The sequence below is a fragment of the Cervus elaphus genome, chromosome 11, assembly GCF_910594005.1.
Source record: "Cervus elaphus chromosome 11, mCerEla1.1, whole genome shotgun sequence".
Lineage (NCBI taxonomy): Eukaryota > Metazoa > Chordata > Mammalia > Artiodactyla > Cervidae > Cervus > Cervus elaphus.
Genome location: NC_057825.1, coordinates 14,033,142 through 14,053,735, shown reverse-complemented (window position 1 = coordinate 14,053,735; position 20,594 = coordinate 14,033,142). Strand labels below are relative to the sequence as shown.

Genomic DNA, 20,594 nt, shown 5'->3' with positions numbered 1-20,594 from the left:
AGCTCAAAAACATCAACTCTTCAGCTTTCTTTATAGTCCAGCTCTCACATCCATACGTGACTACTGGAAAAACCATCGCTTTGACTAGATGGACCTTTGTCGGCAAAGTAATGTCTCTGCTTTTTAATATGCTGTCTGGGTTGGTCATAGCTTTTCTTCCAAGGAGCAAGCGTCTTTTAACTTCATGGCTGTAGTCACCATCTGCAGTGATTTTGGAGCCCCCAAAAATAAAGTCTTGTCACTGATTCCATTGTTTCCCCATCTAGTTGCCATGAAGTGATGGAACCGGATGCCATGATCTTAGTTTTCTGAATGTTGAGTTTTAAGCCAACTTTTTCACTCTCCTCTTTGACTTTCATCAAGAGGCTCTTTAGTTCCTCACTTTCTGCCGTAAAGGTGGTGTCATCTGCATATCTGAGGTTATTGATACTTCTGGAGGTCTTGATTCCAGCTTGTGCTTTATCCAGCCCGGCATTTTGCATGATATACTCTGCATATAAGTTGAAGCAGGGTGACAATATACAGCCTTGACATACTCCTTTCCCGATTTGGAACCAGTCTGTTGTTCCATGTCCGGTTCCAACTGTTGCTTCTTGATCTGCATACAGATTTCTTAGGAGGCAGGTCAAGGTGGTCTGGTATTCCTGTCTCTTTAAGAATGTTCCACAGTTTGTTGTGATCCACACAGTCAAAGGCTTTGGCATGGTCAGTAAAGCAGAAGTAGATATTTTTCTGGAACTCTGTTGCTTTTAGATGATCCAGCGGATGCTGGCAATTTGATCTGTGGTTCCTCTGCCTTTTCTAAATGCAGCTTGAACATCTGGAAGTTCATGGTTCACGTACTGTTGAAGCCTGGCTTGGAGAGTTTTGAGCATTACTCTGCTAGCGTGTGAGATGAGTGCAACTGTGCGGTAGTTTGAGCATTGTTTGAGCCCCTACTTTGTCCTTATGTCCTGGAAAGTGCACCCTAGGTCTTCTCCAGGCTCGGTCCTCTCTCTGAGCAATTATTCTGACCCCGCGGGTGGGGTGTGCTAAATGCCGCGAGAAGCCTGGGGAGCCTCCAGGCAGGACAGCAGCCTCCCCTTGCTGCTCTCTGCTCAGCTCCACCCCCTTTATCACCTTCCTCCTCCCCCCCAAGCCCCCCAATCCAGGCCCCTGGGTCCCCTGCTGTTGCAGGGCTCTCAGTGGAGGGGCAGGGACCCCTTAGTGGTGAGTGACCTCCTGGATTGGCCTGGGTCGTTGGAACTCCTGCTGCAGAAGCCTCAAGCCCCCAGCCCCATCCCTGTTTGGGACCCTTGTGACAAGGGGCTGGTCTCCATCCCGTGAGGCAGGCGCACCCACACTTTCTGTCCGGATGACTTTCCGTGCCGGCGGCCCTCCCCACAGGGCCCCCCTGACATTTTGTGCCGAGGTTTCAGAAGGGCCGGGCACTGTATGGTGGGGGGCGGGGGGCCTGGCTGGCCTAGCCGAGCCGGTGGCTCAGGAGAGAGCAACTGGTTCTAAACCATCCTGCCTGGGAAGGCAGAATCTCTGGGCTGCCCTGGCAACAGCTCGGAGCCAGCCTGTTGGTGTGGCCGCTGACAGCCGCGGCTCCTGACTGGCTGTGGCGCCCTGCTCCTCCCCTGCTCCACGCTCGCTCACTCTCCAGCAGCTCCTGCATCCTTCCTTGAAGCAGATGGTGCAAAGGAGATGCGTGGCTGGGGGTCCTCACACTCTGTGTGGCTTGTGTGCTCCCATGCCTGGGTGGGTCACCCTCGAGGGATTTCACCAACACCACTGGCCCGGGTCGGGTGCCATTCATTCAAGAACAGGCTGCAGAGAAAACAAAGCCCGACTCTGAGGTCTATAACAAGCACGCCTCTCGGGAGTGCCCAGCCTCCCTGCGTCTCCCTCCCCGGAGCCTCTGTGCCCTGGTCACCCCTGTTTACTCAGACAAGGCAGGTGGATGCCCCGGTTTGCATCCTGGCTCCACCGCCCCACAGTGCTGTGACTTTGGGGAACTTGCTTAACTCTGTGAAACGGAGACACTGACCATTCCTATCTCGAAGGTGGTCAAGAGGAGTAAATGAGGCTTGTAGCTAAATGCTTAGCCGAGCACCCTGAGACGTGCCCAGCATCACTGAGACATGTTCGCCGTCACTGTGTCAAGGTGTCTGTCTGTTGTTCCCTCGCTCCGGAATCCTCTCTTCCGCAGCTCTTCCTACTTTGATCCTACCTGTCTTTCAGGCCCTACCTCCTTCTGCTTGAAGCTGGTGCTGAGCCCCCTCGCCCAATCCCAGGGGAACCTCCCTTTGCTCCCTATTTTCTCTGCTTCATTTTTGGGTCTGCTTCCCTGGTGGCAAGTAGGGTCTCTTGAGGGTGCTGCCTGGGGTCTTTTGAACCACACTTGTCCTGCTCTCCAGAGTGGAACAAGGCTGGGTCTGGGTCTAGCACCTCCCCAGCCTTCCACAACCTTGGGGTAAACCTGGAGACACTCTCCCCACCCCCAAATAGAGCCTTGCGGGGCTTAGACTGAGGGGTTCTTGAGATCCCTTCATAGGTAGGAAAGCCGTGGCCAGGAGTGAGGAGGGGGCTACCCAGGGGCACCAAGGAGGCCAGAGGCACAGCACCCCCTCTGTCTGCACTTCTCTGCTTGGGGCATGGGCAGGAGTTGGAATCAGGGAGGGCTTCACTGAAGTGGCAGGAGCTGAGGGTTCAAAGAGAATGAGTTCATCAGATGGCAAAAGAGGGAAGAAGAGCAAGGAGGCAGCGGGCATTCTTGAGTGAGCTCAGGGCGAGAACTTTCCTGTCCTCTTGGGACCTGAGGCTGCTCTGGGAGGCAGGAAAGGGCTCAGAGCTTTAGGGGAGTGGGGAGTCATTCAGAGGAGCAGAAGCAGCAGGTGAGGAGAGGAGACAGACAGGTGAGCTGGGTGGGAGCTGGGCTCCGGCTCTGTGTGTGTGTGTGTGTGTGTGTGTGTGTATGTGTTGGGGGGCGCATTAGGCGGAGGACGGGTGTAAGCTGAGCACTCCCTCTGTGCCAGGTGCTCTCTCACAGCGCTCACAGGGACCTGAGAGGTGGGGAAGCCAGGTGCCGAGATGTTTGGTGAACTTGACCCAGGTCTCACGGGCTGGGAAGGGGCACAGCCAGATGGGGGACCCCAGGAGCTGTGACTGTCCAGGCTCCGACTCACCACCCTTTGGGGATGGGGCAACATCACCTCTGGGGATGGGTGTGTACACACCTCTGAGTCTGTCTGCTTTTAACCACTCCCCTAGCTGGTTTGGGGGCCACAGAGAGAGTGCTTAGAAAGCACAGCACGGAGACTCTGGCCAGCATAGGTGCTGTGTGACTGTTGGCTCCTGGCACACGTGTCCAGGTGCACGCACGCAGACGTGGGTTGCTCGCCACACCTGGCTGCTCTCTGTCTAAGCTCAGCTGTCGGGAAATGGGTAGCACGCCAGGCATCCTACAGCTGGGCGGCCCTGATTCTTTTCTCCTCCACCGGGCAGCCGAGACATGGGTCTCTCACCCCACCTCAGGGAGCCCAGGCCCCCCCACAGTGGCTCTCATAGCATCCCGATCCTTACTTCCAGGCAGTTTTTCATGGTATGACAGTTGTCTGCAAGCCCCACTGGAAGGCAGACCCTTTGTTCTGGGTCTGGGTACCTTGCAAGCATGGGTACATGGGCTTCCCCAGTGGCTCAGTGGTAAAGAATCTGCCTACAATGCAGGAGATGCAGGAGACGTGGGTTTGATCCCTGGGTAGGGAAGACCCCTGCCCCTGGAGAAGGAAATGGCTGCCCACTCCAGCATTCTTGCCTGGGAAAGCCCATGGACAGAGGAGCCTGGGGGGCTACAGTCCATGGGGTTGCAAAGAGTCAACACGACTGAGTGACTGAGGACAGTAGCACCTTGCGAGCAGCTCGGTGCTCAGGGTCACTCCCTTGGACAGCGCAGGGCCCTCTGAACATTTAGACCACGAACGGCACGTTGAGCACCTACTGCATGCTGGGCGCTATGCCAGGGGCTGGAATAGTTAAGTTCGCCATGGCACTCTGTGACTCACAAGCTCCCCCGGGTCCCATTAAGATCATTTTGGACCAGGTGTTTATCTCCCCATTTTCCAAGTGAGGAAACTTCTGAAGCTCAGAGAGAGGAAGCAGGTAGCCTGAAGTCACAGCGTCACCCAGAGAGGGCCAGAGCTCAGCCGAGCGCCTTCTCCCGGTGAGTGCCCCCCCCACGCTGGGAGTACACTCTGGGGGCGGTCAGCTGCTGCCCTCCCATCGGCCTTTACTGAGCCTGGCACTGTGGGCCAGAGAGGGTGCTCCCAAGCTGGCAGGGAGGCCAGGCCCACAGGGACGCGGTTTCCCAGGAAGCAGAACCCCAGGGGGGTGCAACCAGCGCCTGGCTGTCTGTCACAGCTCCCCTCTCGCCCTCCCCTGCCCAGCATCAGGGCCGTCCTCTGCCACTGCTGAGGACCTGGCCGTTGGGGACAGTGACTGTGTTGGGGTAAACTCAGAGGCAGGAGAACAAAGAGAACCCTTGCTGCCAATGTGACTCTGACCTTGAAAACCCAGAAAAAGGGAAGCGCTGGCTACAGGCTTCAAAGGGGGGCAGGCCTCCTGCAGGCGGGGACGGAGGAAGCCTTGGCTTTGTTAGTTCTTGCCTCCAAATCTCTCCTTCTCAGTTTAATAAAAGTCCTGGGGATCGGTGTCTCTGTGCCGGCTTGGAATCCCGCCACTTTGACTGAAGGCAGGAGATGCCAGGAGCTCTTACTCTCACCTCGGCTGGGCTCCAGAAGACACGGCTTCCGAAGCACAGATCAGACATTGACGGGAACGTCTCGTCACAGCCCTAGGTCCCTCTGCAGTGTGCCCAACTGTGTGAGAGGGACCCAGGACGGAGGAGCATCGTCCCATCCCAGCTTGGGGTCCTGCAGGGAGGCAGACAGCACCCAGGGGTCTGGGCCCGGCGAGGCCGAGGCAGTGTGTCTCTTTATAATTCCTCACACGATAAGTGAGTCCCTGCCGCGCACCAGGTGCGTCCCTGGGCCATGTGGTGGGCCCTGCCCCGTCCTGCCGGCCGCCACACAGGACCCCCTGGCTGAGGCAGGTGCAGATGTGGTGGACACTGGCAGTCTGGAGGGTGGGTGTCCTACTAAGGCGGCAGCCCCGGCCCCTTGGCACTGGGCCTTTGGACTCAACAGGTCAGAAATCTCCAGTGGGCTTGAGTGACATTTTGAAATTTCACATCTTTCGATGTTGGTAATGGATTCAAAACTTAAAAATGTCAAACACCGTGTGGGCTAAACAAAACATGAGTGTGGACCAAATACAGCCCGTATTCTTTAATTAGAGAGCTTGATCCTAAAGGTTGGATAAAACCCAGATGGGCAGTGGGGAAGTGGGCACGGCGTCCGGGTCAGGAGCCACCTGGGCAGGGGCGTGGCTGCGGGAAACTTGCAGGACGGTTTTTTTTAGGACCGTTGGGACCGAAGCAGGGGGGACTGGAGCGGCAGACAGATGGGGCCACACCTGTTTGTGGAGGCGGGGCGTGCCTCGCCGAGGGACTGGTCCTCGTCCTGGGCGGCAGGCCTGACCCAGGCTGCCCTGAGCCTGCTCAGCTGTGTGCCCAGCCCCAGGCCGGGTGCCCCTGCCCGCACTGTCAGAGTGCATGAGAGGCTTTGGTCAGAGAAGAGTGCAGGCCGGAGAGGCTGCGAGTCTTTTAGAGAAAGCCCCAGACGCAGGGCGTCTCAGAGGTGTAACTGCACGCTCTGGGGGTCTGTCCCTCTGCCTGTGTGCCTGTGACGCTGTCCACTCCCCTGTCCTTTGCACTCGCTCCCCTGCCAGCTCTGCAGCTCCTCGGGACTCTAATAAATGCCAGGAGGGGGCTCTCCCCGCCCCCTCACCCCCCACAGGGATCCTGCATTCTTCTGAGGGTTTGAACTCTTCTGGCCAAAGCCTGTCTGGGTTTCTTCCTGTTCAGACCTAACTTTTGTTTCTCCACCCTGTCTGCCACTCCCTTCGTATCCTTGTTATTTTTTTTTTTTAAAAGACGTTTTATTTATTTTTAAAGATTTATGTATTTATGGGCTGTGCCGGGTCTCTGTTGCTGTGCGGGCCGCTCTGATTGAGGTGTGCAGGCTTCTCATTGTGTTGGCTTCTCTTGTTTCGGAGCACTGGCTCTCGGGTGTGTGGGCTTCAGTAGATGCGGCCCCCGGGCCCTAGAACATGGGCTCAGTAGCTGTGGCACGCGGGCTTAGTTGCTCTGCGGCACGTGAGATCTTCCTGGCCCAGAGATCGAACCTGTGTCTCCAGCAGCGGCAGGCAGACTCTTCACCACTGAGCCACCCAGAAGGCCCCGTATCCACATGTGAGTTTTTTTTTTCCGTAACTGCTCCCCAGCGGTTTGTCCAGTAGACTCTCACGGGCATCTGCCGTGCACAGGACACTGGGCCAGAGACACAAGGGTCAGAGAAGCCTGGTGTGGCCAGGGGTGGAGGGAGGAGCCGGAGAGGGACAGCACAGGGTCCACCCCCAGGGCCTGTGCCAAGGACAGTCAGGCAGCAGATTGGGACCAGGGGAGGTGACTCTGGGGAGGTGGCTCCGTGATCCCCACGTGGGTGTGTCTGAAGCGGGGGTGCAGGGGGAGAGGGATGTTCTTGGCCGGTTTCCAGCCCCACCTCCTCCCACTCTTGGTCTCCCCACTTGGGCGCTCAGGGCAGCAGCTGGCCTGGGCGAGGCCCCGGGCAGGAGAAACGAAATGTGAGGCCGGCACTTGGCCTTCCGGAGGAACAGGTGCCAGCGCCCGCCAAATTCCTCACCAGTTCTTCTCATTCACTTCCTTCTCCTTGACCTGACAGTCATCTTTTTAACGTAAAGGTAGTAGAGAACAGAAGCGCAGAGGACCGGATCCCAGCCATCGGAGGAGTGTGAGGCAAGCACTGCAGCTTCTCTTTCCACACCGCCGCCACCCCGAACCCCAGCTCCGAGCCACCTCTGACTGTTGCTCCGGGGCTTTCTCTGTGGCTTAGAAAAGAGTCCTGTCTGCTTGTGTGCTCGAGATGGTGCCGTCTGGCTTAGTCTTACCTCCTCGGCCAAGAGAGGGGAGAGGAGAAAAGCTGGCTGCTCCCTGGGTTCCCACAGACCCCAGGCCTCCCCCGCTCAAACCCTTCGTCCCAGCCCCAAGCTCTGGGGGCAGGCTGCTAACTCACTTGATAGCTCCACCGGTTGCAGAGGGGAGTGAAGTGAAGTGAAAGTTGCCAGTTCCATGGACTGTATAGTCCATGGGGTTGCAAAGAGTTAGAGACGACTCTTGGCGAAATTCTCCAGGCCGGAATCCTGGAGTGGGTAGCCTTTCCCTTCTCCAGGGGATCTTCCCAACCCAGGGATCGAACCCAGGTGTCCTGCATTGCAGGCGGATTCTTTCCCAGGGGAGAGGAGTGGTCATTTCCTAGTAGCTTTGCTCAAGCTCAGACGTGGTGGGTGAGAAAGAAGGAGGCAGGCTGGCAGGCTTCTCGTGCAGACCGCACTCCCCCACACGGGACCTTCGGGATGGAGTTTGCTGTTTGTGCTCACCCGTGCCCGGCCTTGGGGACGGGGACAGGAGTCAGCCGAGGCTCTGGTCTGGGCGGGGAGGGGTGTGTGCACGTGTCGTCTTAGGTGGGGCGGGCTGCACTGCAGAGGCGCAGGAGCCCGGCCCCCCGGAGGGCTTTCCTGGGCTCGGAAGCCTCCTAAGATTCCAGGAAGCTTTCCTCAGCCCTCGTCCCTCATATGCCAGAGCCTGAAATACCTCCCTGTCAGCAAGTGAGAACGTGGGCAGGAAAGAACTCGGAAACCTGTGACGCGCAAACACAGGCGCTGTTGCTTGTTTGAAGTCCAGTGTTTTCCCCAGCAATCCTGTATGCCTTGGGCCCTGGGTGGGGCAGGGGAGGGCTGCAGGCTGGCCCTGCCTGGCCCTGCCCAAGGAGCTTGGGCACCTGTGAGGGGGGCGAGGAGCTCTGCCCACCCCACGGGGCTCTGCCAGGCAGCCCTTCATCTTTGAGACCAGCAGCGTCCTGGCCACCGCGAGGGGTGACCAAGGTGTTGATGGTGATGAGAAGAGAGACAGGAGGAATGAATACAGAGGGTTCCCTTTGTGCCAGGCGCGTGCTGAGCGCCTCACAGATAGCCACCACTGCCGCCACGTCCACGCCACCGTCACCAGGACCCAGCGGGACCCTGTGGCCGAGCCCTAGGCTGGTCTCCACCTGCAGCTTCACTCCCCTCCAGTCTGCCCTCCACCCCCACCATCTCTAAGCAGCACAGCATCCAGGGGTCTCGCCCTCTCCCTGGCCCTGTATGGGCAGCTCACTCCTACCCAGCTCTTGCCCCGCCCCACACCCTGCAGTGTCCCAGCCCTGGATCTTTACGCTTGCTCCCTCTTCTGGGTCACTCTTCGCCCAGATGTCTGTGACCCGCTGCCAGTTCATCCAGCCACACTGTCAAGCCCGGCCTCCCCCTCTGGCCTGGACCCTCCTGTGAGTTCCCTGTTAGCACTTGAGTTACCCTGATACTGTCACCAACACGTTTGTACGCTTCTCCCACGCTGGGCTGAGGCCCCAGAGGACGGGGGGGTTGATGTCTTGTTCCCTAATGTGTCTCCAGCCCCTCGCATAGGGCTGACGCCAGGCTGGCGAGTGAACAGATGAACACAGTCCCACTGCTTCTTTCTCCATGATGTAGGTGCATTGCTGTCTGCCTTTTACAGATGGGGGTGGTTAACTCGGAGAGGTGGACTGACTGGCTCATGGTCACACAACTGCAGCAAGTCAGAGCTGGGCTTGGAAGCTGGTGTCTGTAGCCCAGAGCCGTGTCTTAGGCAGTAGATGCTCCCACCTCCTTGGAATTTAGGCAGGCCTGCCCTGCAGGGGAGGACAGAATTATGAGGGGACTGAAACTAGGTGGGCGGAAGACCCCTGGAAGAGATGGGGGGGGCGCCCAGGAGGGAGTGAGAGAGGAAACTGGAGGGGTCTGAGGGGGCCCAGGGGCAGGTCGGGGACTCAGTGCTGGTCAGACGGGGTGCCTCTTCCAGGGGGCCCCTGAGGAGGGTACCCCCTTGGGCACCAATGCTTCTGAGACCATCATGTGGTCCAAGTCCAGGCTCCCTGCACTGGCTCTGTTTCCTGGCATGATCTCAGGGGAAGCTCAGGCGTGGTCCGGCCTCCCAGGGCGGAGAGACACATGGTGAGAGCAGTGTGTGCCTGTGTGTGCGTGTGTGTGTGTGTGTGTGTGTGTCCAGCCTTGCTGTTTGCGTTGCCGTCACGTCTTCTTAATCAGCTATTTCTGGGAGCAGTGACTTCATCTTCCGTGATCCTCGACACTGCCATTGTCGGGCATCCACGGAAAGATCAGGCCTGGCACCATCCACCATCCCCTAATGAGCCGGGTTGGGAGGTCCTGACTCAACCGATCCCGGGGCTGGGGGGTCAGGTCTGCCTCCGAGAAACTCCCCTTTCAGTGTCTCCCTTAGATCTGGGCTCACCCGCACCCCCAGTGCGGCCATGGCACACCCTCTGCTGTGGACTCGGGGGGAGGGCAGTCACACCCGGTCTCTGCCCCTCAAAAGCGTCTTCTGGATAGAGGAGGCAGATGGGTCCACAGACCCCACGGTAAAGGGGCTGAAGGGGGACGGGAGGGAGTGAGGGGCACGCTGAGGCTCAGGGACAGCTCCTTGGAGTTGGTGATTGGGCCCCAGGGTGAAGGTCAAGGCTGGTGGGAGGGTTCCCTGGGGAGAGGAGGGAAGGCCCCTCTGTCGCTGTGCACATGTGGTGTGTGTGGGCCTGGGGAGTGGCAGGGGATAGAGGGGGAAATGCTGGGAAGTCCTGAAGGTGACTTGGGGTGGGAAGGATTCTAAGAGGAGCTGGGGGACCTGGTCGGACTGGCGATTTGTCAGGGCCCCCCGTCTGCCCATGTGAGGGTGGGGGTGGGAGGGGTCTGGGAGGAGGAGGAATGCGCTGACCATTGAGAGCCCAGCCCTCTTTTCCCTTCCTCCTCGTGGGTGAGAGTGTCCTCCCACAACCCTCCCCCGCACCGCCAGGCGCTCCAGTCCCCACTCCAAAGGCTGCTGGACTATGGATACGAGGTGATAGGAGGCGATGGGGGTAGGGATTTACGGTGGTCTCTGGAAAATGTTTTGTCTGGGTTTGGGCAGCTCCGGAAGAGCCCTGGGCCCCCCGCCCTGACCGTACATGCTATTCCAGGCTTATTTATAGCCTTGTCTGGAGGTGGGGGGGTGGATTGAATGACTCCTGGCAGGATATTACCCCTGTGAGGGGTAACACATGGTGTCAGAATCTTGACCAGGACGTGGAGGTGGGGATCCCCCACCAACTACCCATCCAGGGGTTCCCTGGGCCCTACCGCGGAACAGGCCCCTGAGTGAGACTGCCTGCCTAAACCCAGTTCCAGAGCCTTGAGCTAGTTACTTAACTGGCCCGAATTTCACTTTCCCTCTCTGTTAATGGGACACTTGTTCTACCTACTTCCCAGGATATTTGTGAGGATTATTTGTTTTTCAAGGGGGAAGGGCTTAATGGTGCGGAGTTGGGAAGGGTGATGGGAAAGCCAGCAGGTGGAGGGGGGAGGGGAGCGCCTACTTGGACGAGCAAAAAAGTATGGGTCCTAGTCTTCATCGCTCCCAGACCTCAAGCAAGTCTCTCGTCTCTCCCAGCCTCAATTTCAGGGGTCAGGGAAGGATCGAGAAGAGACCTGATGGTGGTCTGAGCCCACAGGAGCAGGTGAGGGACTGAAACATCTGTTAAGACTTCTATTTTCAATTCTTCCAATATTGAGAGTCAGCTAACTGCCTGCCTCTTGAGTGGACATACAGTAGGGAGATGCTTTGAAAAGGGCTCGTCCCAAGCTGAGGGTGGCCATGTTCTCCCGCAGTGGGTGGTCCACCTTCACCCTCGCCTTGAGTCCCACCCAGCTTCCTTCGCAAGCCTTCACTATCCAGCTGTTCAGCCGTTGTCTTTTTTGGTAAACAAAAACAAAAAACAGTTCAGCTCAACAGACATTTCCTGAGCATCTTTTGTCTTCTTGGGTCCTTATTGGTCCCAGGGGATACAGGGATGGTGAAGATACTGACCCAGGTATTAACGAGGAGGACGACTGTTGAACCATCTTGTGTTTAAAGGTCTGAATGTGAAAGCAGCCAACTGGCAGTGAGAGGCTCTGGGTTCTAGGCTCTTCTTTCTGCTTGTGGTACTGTGGGCTAATTATAGGACCTCTGAACCTCAGTTGCTTCGACTCAGAACCTGAGTCAGTCTCTGATCACCTCCCCTAGGACGAAGGCTCTGTGATCACTGTTGGATTGTTAACTTACTCTGTCCACTCCAGGTAGGTGCTAAGTACAGTTACAGGGCAGAGCTAAAGAGCCAACTCCAGAGGTGGTAGGCTGACCAGACCCAGGGTTGGATCCACTTCTGCAACTTAATGTAACATCGGGCAGATTACTTCCTAAATCTCTTTGGGACTGGGTTTTCTCAGATGTAAAGTGGGTATGATGATAAGCCTGATATACTATGGCCTGACTCTTGGGGAGCGCACCAGTCCTATTAACCGTGTTGTGAACCTCTTGTCCTGAAAACAGTGCCTGCTTAATGCCAAGCACACCCCTAAACTCCCTCTCCTCTTCTCAGCTCTGCACGTCAGAGGGGAACCAGTTAGTAGAAGTCTTCAGCCTGCCCTGCTAGGAGAAGAGGGTTGGGGAGACCGGAACTGGGAACCCCAGGCTTGCAGCTGACTCAGGAGCCTGAAGACAGGCCCCCACAAACAATTCCAGGTGGGACATAGGCCCCCACAAAGAGCAATACTCCCCCCCACCCCGCCCCCCGCCACCAGTGACTGGCAGGAGCCAAATGGTTTTAAACTTCCTTGGTTTGAATATATACTAGTTTGGCATTCTGTCTTGCTTTATGAAAAACTGTTTGCTAATGAAATTAATAGTGTAAACAAGATTTGAGGAGGGCAGGCGGCCAGGGGAGGGGTTATTTAGCACACACTTCAAAGGACACCCCGCTCCAGCATCTCTGCTGCGCCATTTGCATACGCAATGATGGTGCTAATTATAGGTGGCCTCATCTGTTAACAACTGAGTTTGCCAGGCTGCGTTACATTATTGTAATCACCCAGTCAGAATTCTCTGGCATGCTTTTCACTGAAGATAACAAGAACAATAATAATAATGCCTATCATGTTTTCCTCCCTTGCTACGTGCCAGGCATCCTACCAGGCCCTTGACAGTCATCATCTCATGTAATCGTCACCGCAGCTCTGTGGCGACTCTTACTGCCTGTGTGCAGAGGATGAGACTGGGTCCAGAGAGGTTAGGTAACTTCCCTGGGCACACACAGCCTGGAAGTGGAGAGGAAGACCCGAGGTCTCGCTGACTCTCGCACTCCTTCCACTCTGCAGCACTGCTGCTCTGGGAAGACCTGTCATGGGCTCCCTGTCTCTGGTTCTTATTCGGTCCTCTCAGAAGCCCCCCTTTCTGCAGTAGAGGGACCTGAGACCCTAACTGGTTGCTGAGGGCAGTGCAGGAAGCAAGCCCACGACCTCTTAACTTCTAGGGTAAAACCAGCGTCATATCTCCATCCACCTGTGTGTGTGTGGCTGGAGGGGTTGAGGGAGAAGGGGGCCCCTCCAGCTTCCCACGGTCTTAGAGGCCTTTATGTATTGATTTATTTTTAAATGTAACTGGAGTGTAGTTATTTGACAACGTGGTGGTCGTTTCTGCTGCGCAGCAAAGTGAATCCGCTATACGTACACAAATATGCCCTCTTCTTTGGATTTCCTTCCCATTTAGGTCCCCAGAGAGCGCTGAGCCGAGTTCCCCTGCTACACAGTAGGCTCTCATGAGTTGCCTGTTTTATACGTGGTAGTGTGTATATGTCAGCCCCAGTCTCCCGACTCTACCTACGCCCCCTCTCCCCCTCGGCATCCATACGTTTGTGCTCTACTTCTGCGTCTCTGCTGCTGCAAATAGCTTCCCCTGAGGCCTGGAGAGATGGGTGTCCCTCGCCTCTCCCACTCAGGCAGGTCTGGGCTTGGCCTCACTGCCACGGACAGTTAGGAGGCAGTAAACAGGTGGGAGGACACCCGCACGTCCTGAATGGCTTTTCACGCTTTGTCACCAAGTCGGAAGTTGCACACGGGTGGCTCAAGGCCATGGGTAGCCCACAGGCAGGTTTTGTTTTTGTCTGGGGAGGTGGTAAGGTGATTTTTGGTGTTTTTTTTTTTAAAAATCAGTTCCCAATATTTGAGCACTCCTATAATGTTCACCTTCAACATTCACCAAAAAAAATCTGGATTTCCAGCTTTTCTTGAAAAAAAAAATCCAAAAAAACAGATGCAGTAACATTGGGCCTATATTCCTGCAGGACAGAGAACCGGCCTCCGCAGTTCACGCCAGACTCCTTTACTCCTTGGAAAGCCTTGGTGTCTGCTTAGCCTGTACCAGCTCTTCCCAGTGATCCCAGGAAGAGTATATGGGGGGATAGTGTTTCCATTCTATAGATGACGAGCTTGGGACCTGGGTGGGCCACCATACAAGGCTGTCGTCAGCTTGGCCTTAAACCTCCATCCACACTGTCCACCTCTCGTTTTCACTCCACCTCACTGCCTCTCAGCCATGTCCAACCCCACTGTCCACCAAGGCAAGAAGGAAACCTTTCACAGGCCTAATGACTCAAAAATAACCAACAGTGAGCCCAGGGAACCGTTCCCGTCCCCCGCCCTGTCTCCTTTTCCACCCTTCCCGAGGCCAGAGGGGACATAGGAAACCTATTCATTTAAACTCAATTATTTTCTCTAAGACAGAACGGAACTGAATTGGGTCAACGGCTATATTTGCTGTGCTCAGCGCTTTCCTGGGTGACAGCATCAGCCACCGGCTGCGTTGCTGGGCTCTGTGCCGCCAGCCTCACCAATTAGAACTCCCTACCGGTGGCCATTCCGTGGCAGACTTGACCCTGAAGGAGGTCATTCACCCAGCAGGCTGCAGGAGCAGGGTCTGGTGGCCGCCACCTTCCAGTCCCTGGCCGGCCAGTTCCAGTCTGCAAGGGGAGGTGTTTCTGACCACGGAGTGTCTGACAGATGAGCAAGCAGAGACCCAGAGGGATGAAGCACTTGCTGGCAAGGCCGGCCTGGAGCCAGACGCTACAGGGACCTTTTCCTAGCCGTGGTACTTGACTGCTCTGCACTTCTGTCTCCTCGTCTTGTAAATGAGGCATAAGAGCTCGACACACCTCCTGGGGCGAGGCAGTCACGATGTAGGCGTGACACAGTGCGCCCGGGGCCTGTCCCCGGTCAGCCCATCTGTCCACACTCATGTCCTCGCACGGCGCGCCAGGCGTAGAGTGTGGTGGGAGACCCAGATCTTAGGAGGAGGTTGCACTAGGCTATGCCTCCTCTCCGTGAAGCCTTCCCCAGTTGCTCACACCCAAGCTGGGGCTGTTCCTGCCATTGTCACAGGTCCTCCATTGGGCCACACCCTGCGCTGGATACTTTCAGGGTTTCCCCTGGGCCCGTGGCCTGTTAAGTGTGTTTTTGTTTGGCACCGGTGTCTGTGTGCAGCCCTCCCCCACTGGATTGCCAGCTTCTCGAGGGCAGACGGTGTGTCTCGTTGACCTGCCTGTATCTTGGGGCCCCTCTGTTTCTAGCTGTGTGGCCTCAGACTGGATGTTTAACCTCGGCGGTCCCGTCTGTAAAATGGGAACAGCGGTGCCTCCCTCTGACGCACGTTACAGCAGCGTTCAGACACAGCAGTGCTGCAGCAGCTTCTCAGAAAACATGTGGAAGAAATCAAATCAGACACTCGTTCTCCACCCCTAGACCCGGGAATCTCCAAGAGCGGGGCTCTGGGCGATCCCGGGAGGGGCTGTCAGTGCTGTCTGGCTGCACAACTGCTGTCCGCTCACATGGAGAGGTGAGGACAGGGCCGTGGCCTGCGGGCCTCCCTTTCCTTCCTCTGTCATCTCTTGCTGCAGACAGAGGGCTGGGTCTTCGCAGGGGCCTGGCCGTGCCAATCTCGCGGTTCTCCCCAGGTCCCCGTGCTGGGGCTGCACTGAGTTAGGACCCCCAGGTCACAGGGCCTGGCAGCGTACATCTCCTTCTGGGAGCATTAGGACCTGGAGGTGGAGTGGGGCCTCCTCCCTGCGTCCGCATTGCCAGTTCCAGGGGTCGGGGAGGGGTGAAGGGGATGGTTCAGGGAGGTTTGAATTCCCTGACCTCTCGGAGTGGTGGTGAAATGCGGGGACATGTGTGATCTTGGCCTGATGTAGCCGTGGTGTGGTGGTGGCTGTGAAGGAAGGGCCCCACTCCGATGAGGGGGGACCAGGGCCTGGGCAGTAGGTGACCCCGTCAGGGACCCAGAAGCTGGGCTCTCGGTGGGGACGCAGTGAGCAGCACTGGCATCTCACGGGGACAGGAGCTTAGGAGTGAGGGGGAATTGACCACAAACCCACCCTGCAGCCACATCTTCAGAAACTGGACCCAGCCCCTCTCCCTGGCTTGCTGACAGCGCTCAGGCCCTGGAACGCCGTGCGGGCCTAGCCCAGGACTTGGCACCGTGACAACTGAGGAAGAGAAGTGCTGACCATGTCTCACTGCTGGTTCGAGTCAGTTTACTCCTGGGTTTTTGCAGGAAGGCATCACGGGGTAGGAATTCACCTCCCCTAAATGCTTGGATGGAAACATTACCGTGTTTTGAGCAAACATGTGTCAACATCACTGTGGGGAGGGGGGGGAAGTTCCAGGATTCTCTGCCAGCTGAAGTCATTACCACCAGACACTGGTTGGGGGCCTGGCAGATGGGGTGGAGGCAGCCAGGCTGGTGGGGGGGAGGGGGTAGCCAAAGGGCAGGAGTCCTCATGGGAGCTGGGGGAGGGGGTCTGAGCAGGTGGAGCAGGGGAGGGAGCTGGGAGGCTGCAGGCTGACAATATACATTAACCTCTCTCCCCCAGGTCACGGGCAGTGGGCTTGGGGAACTTGAGGGCTGGGCACAGAGAACAAAGGCTCTGGGAGGGTGAGCGCTGGCGGCTCTGGGCAGGAAGACAGGCTGGGGCCAGAGTGTTGAGGGGCCTGTGATCGCAGCTGCGACCAATAACTAGCCGTGTGACCTTGAGCAGCTTTTGCACCCTCTGTGCTTCAGCTTCATCTTAGTAAAACTAAAACATCTCTGTGGCTTCCCACAGCTTATGGCTCTTTGGAAGTGTAAGAAGGTAATGTATGTAAAATACCTAGCACTGGGCCTGGCACATAGCAGGTGCCAGGACACATTTATTGTTTGTTGGTGATGATAAAACCACACAAGTGTAGATGTGCTCACATAAATTAACAGCTGGGACATACCGAAACTGCTACTCAGAACTGGCCCTCAGTCTGAAACCAAGTTTGCTTTCTCACTGTCTGCTCAGGGCAGCAGTAGTCTCTTCAGAAGCCCTTGTGCATGAAGAGCCAGGGCCCGGGGCTGACTCTCCTCTGCGGGGCATCCCTCTCTGGTCGCGTCTGCCTTTCCCTGCAGACTTGGTGGAGGGGGGTGGGTGGTGGGGTAAGCAGTGGGTTACAGCAGTGCCCTTCTCTGGAGGAGGCAGTTCTGGGCAGGCCACAGAGGGCTTCTGCCCCTACACGACCTCTAGAAAGGAGAGGCTCCATGGTCACAAGAGAGGTCCTCCCTCCCAGGGTCCGAGCCTCACTCTCCCCAAGGGGATGTACAAGCAGTGGCTGGAAGTGTTCCTTGACAGTCTTGGGGCCAGCTCTCTTGCACCCCAGAAAATGGGAAGCTCCGTGAGGAAGGCGGGTTCCAGAGTCCCCCAGAGAGCCTGGCCCAGCTGGTGAGACAGCTTAAGGTCTGAAAGATAATGCGACATCTGGGCTCTGAGCTTTTGGAAGAAGACGTCTATCACACATTTGTGGAGTCTTAGGACTTGAAGAACCAGAGATGAAAAGACCCCAGAGAGAGTCTGTCGGGACAGACAGCGGGACCCAGGAGAAAGGGAGGAGGACTGGGGATTCGGGAAGAGGGGGAACAGTTCCTGGGCCTGGGCACACTGGGAAGGCGGTGGGGCAGTGAAGCTGGGCCTTGAAAGGTGAATGAGAATTGGAAATTGGGGCAGGAGGGGAGATCAGGGGGAGTGGAGGCGTGGTTATGAGAAAGGGGAGGGGTGCACGATGCAGAGAGAGAGAAGAAGAGGAAGACCTGTGGCTGGAGCGGGTTGGTGTACGAGTGAGGAGTGTGCAGTGGGTGGGTGGGGCCTAATAATTCAGGAGGCCTGGCCACTGGGGCTACTGAAACCAGGAGTAACTGGATCAGGGCAGTCTCTGAAATTCCAAGGATGTTCCCCATGTTCTCACTCCATTTTACATATTATTCAAGATGGCTCTGAAGGGATCTTGCAAGAGGTTATGCAGTCCCTTGAGCTGAAGCTCGAAGGATGTGGAGGAAGCACCTTATTCAAGGTCAAATAGCTGGCAAGTACATCTTCTCACCCCCAGAGAGAAGCTCATTTCTCTTTACCTTGTGACCTCCTCCCATGACAGCTATCATGCAGAGGGAAAGCCCTGTCACAGGGGCCTGTTTTATTATAAAAAGACATTAGAACTGTGTGGATCCATCAGTGGGGATGGCTTCCTGCCTGGGGAAAATCTGGGAAGGCTTCCAGGAGGAGGGGGATGTTAGAATTAGAGAGAGAGTCCCTCCCCTTTCAGCAAATAGGTGCAAATGACTGTCTGGGGTGAGGCACATCTACTTTCAGATTGTGGCTCACCCAATTTATGCAAGTGATTGAGCTTCTCTGGACTTGATTTCTTCATTTGTGAAGTGGCTACAGTGTCCTCCTTACCTGATTAATGCTATTATTGATCTCAAGTGAGAGGCCTGCTTGGGGCCCACACCCTGGAAGAGTGCTCAGAGGTAGGCTCCGCCCCCTCCATCTCTGGTGCCTCGGATGCTCTCGGAGGGAAAGGGCTTCTTCTGCCCTAGGGCCTCCCTTGGTGACAACAGCCTCACCTCTCTGTTTTCAAATTTTATTCAGTTCAGTTGCTCAGGCGTGTCTCTTTGAAACCCCGTGGACCACAGCACGCCAGGCTTTCTTGTCCTTCACTATCTCCCAGAGTTTGCTCAAACTCAAGTCCAGTGATGCCATCCAACCATCTTATTCTCTGTCGCTGTCTTCTCCTCCTGCCTCAATCTTCCCCAGCATCAGGGTCTTTCCAGTGAGTCGGCTCTTTGCATCAGGTGGCCAAAGTATTGGAGCTTCAGCATCAGTCCTTCGAATGAATATTCAGGGTTGATTTCCTTTAGGATTGACTGGTTTGATCTCCTTGCTGTCCATAGACCCAGATGAAGTTGGGAGGGGAAGCCTCACCTTAGAAGGAAGGGACCCACCATAAGGGCACTGGCTAGGAGTTCTCTGGGCTCTGGGGGTGTGAGCAGGTGGAGCGGGCGGGTCTTGTTGGATTACCTGTGCTCAGGTCACCTGTGCTCAGAACAGAGCTGAGCCCAAGCAAGGACACCCCAGGGGATGAAGGGAGTTACTTCCCATGATGAGTGTTGCTGTGGGGCTACGGGCAGACAGACCCCCCGACGAGTCCTCCAGGTGTCCTACCTGCCCACAATAGGTGCCTGACCATCTGGCACTTAAGAGGAGCTCAGTTGTTACCCAGGGTCTGGAGCAGGCTGAAACCACAGTGGACTGAACTGGAGCTTGCAGGCCTCTGGAGTCGAGGCTGTGGAGTAGGCAGGACCGACCCCAGGTGTTCTCCCACCCACCTGTTTATCTGTATTTATCTGGAGGGGGTGGATTACATAATCCCACTGCACCAGAGAGTTATGCAGCAGCCCCCCTAGTCTGATTAGCCCCTCTGGATGGTGGCTGTAAGGGAAGTAGGTGTGATTCGGTCGGGCTGGCTGGGTGTGCCTTTCCGAGGGGACCCCCCCCCCCCTCCGGCCCAGAGGAGGGCAATCGCCCTTAGAGGGAACTTGAACCCAGTTCTTCCCAGCTAGGGGAACTGTCTAGCTGTCTAGTTCCAAGTTGGGGCACGGAGTCGGGTGTCTGGTTTGACTGGGTGACCGTGGTAGACCACCCCCTTGGCCCGTCTTTGTTCGCATTTTTTTTTTTTTGTTCGCATTTTTTAAAGGTCCGAAAGGAAGTGCGGGGTTAGGGAGGGTATTGGCCCTGGAGAAAGAGAGGGTGTAGAAGTGCGGGGTTAGGGAGGGTATTGGCCCTGGAGAAAGAGAGGGTGGAGAAGTGCGGGGTTAGGGAGGGTATTGGCCCTGGAGAAAGAGAGGGTGGAGAGCCTCGGGGCTGCTGCTGCTCTGAGCCCGACGAATTCCGGCCGGGCCTCGTCCCCGCCCGCGTCCGGAGCGCAGCGGCGGGTAGGGATGGAAAGCGGTTGCAGCTGGGGCAGTTGGCAACAGCTGGCCGCGGAATGTCCCCTGCGGCCCGGGCCTGGGAGGGTAGGGCCGGAGGCTCTCGGGGTGGGCGGGCTGGGGGCGGGGCCGGCCGCTTCCGCCCTGGAACTCTAGGGGCGTGGTGCCGGGAAGGCGGGGGTCGCAGCCTGGCCCCTCCGAGAGCTTGGGTGGGGGGAGAGGTGGCTTGGGCGCACCCCTATCTTTTGGTCAGCCCCCCGCCCCACGGCTCTCACACAGCTTTGGCCGGCCTGTCTCAGACCAGCCAGGAGGAAGCTAGTATTCGTTCAGGACACCTGTTAGTGCCTGCTTTGTGCAAGGCATGGCCGGAGGTGTGTCAGACCGACCAGGTGAACAGGCCCGGACATTCTCCCTGGGGGAGGTGGAGGGGGCCCAAGCAAGAGCGTTTCAGATCAGTGTCATCAGGAAGCTGAGTGATAACCTGGTGGTGGGGGTGGAAGTTGCTCCTTTGGTTAGAACAGCCTCTGGTAAGGCGCGCAACGTTTGATCTGTGAGCCTGGCCTAGAGCCAGCGCCACGCGGAGGGAACTGCCAGTGCAAAGGCCCGGAGGCGGGACTGGGGCAGGGTGTGGCATGTTGGGGGCGGAGCCGGAGTCTCCGCGAGGACCCGGAGCTAGGTCCTGCGATCTGCAGCCTGCCCAGGTTCCTTCGGAGGGCGACGTGCTCCTGGCTGGAAGTGCGTATCTCTCCGGACTTCTCGGACCTGGAGGTTGTGCCATGTGGTTACCTGTATGGAAGGCTGTAATTTTCCACTTGTTCCCTGGAGGACCCGGAAATCTCTAGATGTCACCGCTGTGTTTTTCTTAAGTCATTTTTGAAGTTTCAGCTTGGAAGACAAGAGTCGGCGTGTGCTTTGCGGGAAGGGAAAGCCCACCTGGCCAGATCCTGTTAGATGCTGGCCTGGGCTGAGAGGGCCCCAGGTCTGGCCGGGAGAGGCACCTCGGTGCATGACAGCCACAAGAATGAGCCTCTGTGGCTTCGGACTCCTCGGTGACAGCCTCGGCAAGTTCATCCGCCGGGCTTCTTCTCGGTGGAGACCCCGCCATCGTCGAAAGCCAGATGTGCCTCCCGGGCTCCTGGTATTGAGATCCTGTTCAGCCCAGAGGCCTATCCCACTGCCAAGGTCTGTGGATGGCTCTGCCCGG

General features: G+C 57.0%; 1 protein-coding gene across 8 annotated transcripts in view; it reads left to right on the top strand.

The window, feature by feature from the left end:
* LOC122702944 (DAB2 interacting protein) overlaps positions 1 to 20,594 on the top strand; it is a 210,125-nt gene that overhangs the window by 139,506 nt on the left and 50,025 nt on the right. Inside the window, exon 1 of one of the 8 annotated variants that reach the window (XM_043916958.1) lies at positions 20,070 to 20,572. The exons of the other annotated variants lie outside the window; for them this stretch is intronic. Within the exon in view, the coding sequence (XP_043772893.1) occupies positions 20,397 to 20,572 (176 nt within the window). The 5' untranslated portion in view covers positions 20,070 to 20,396. Of the gene's footprint in view, positions 1 to 20,069; positions 20,573 to 20,594 lie in introns of those variants that run through there. 8 annotated transcript variants of the gene reach the window in all.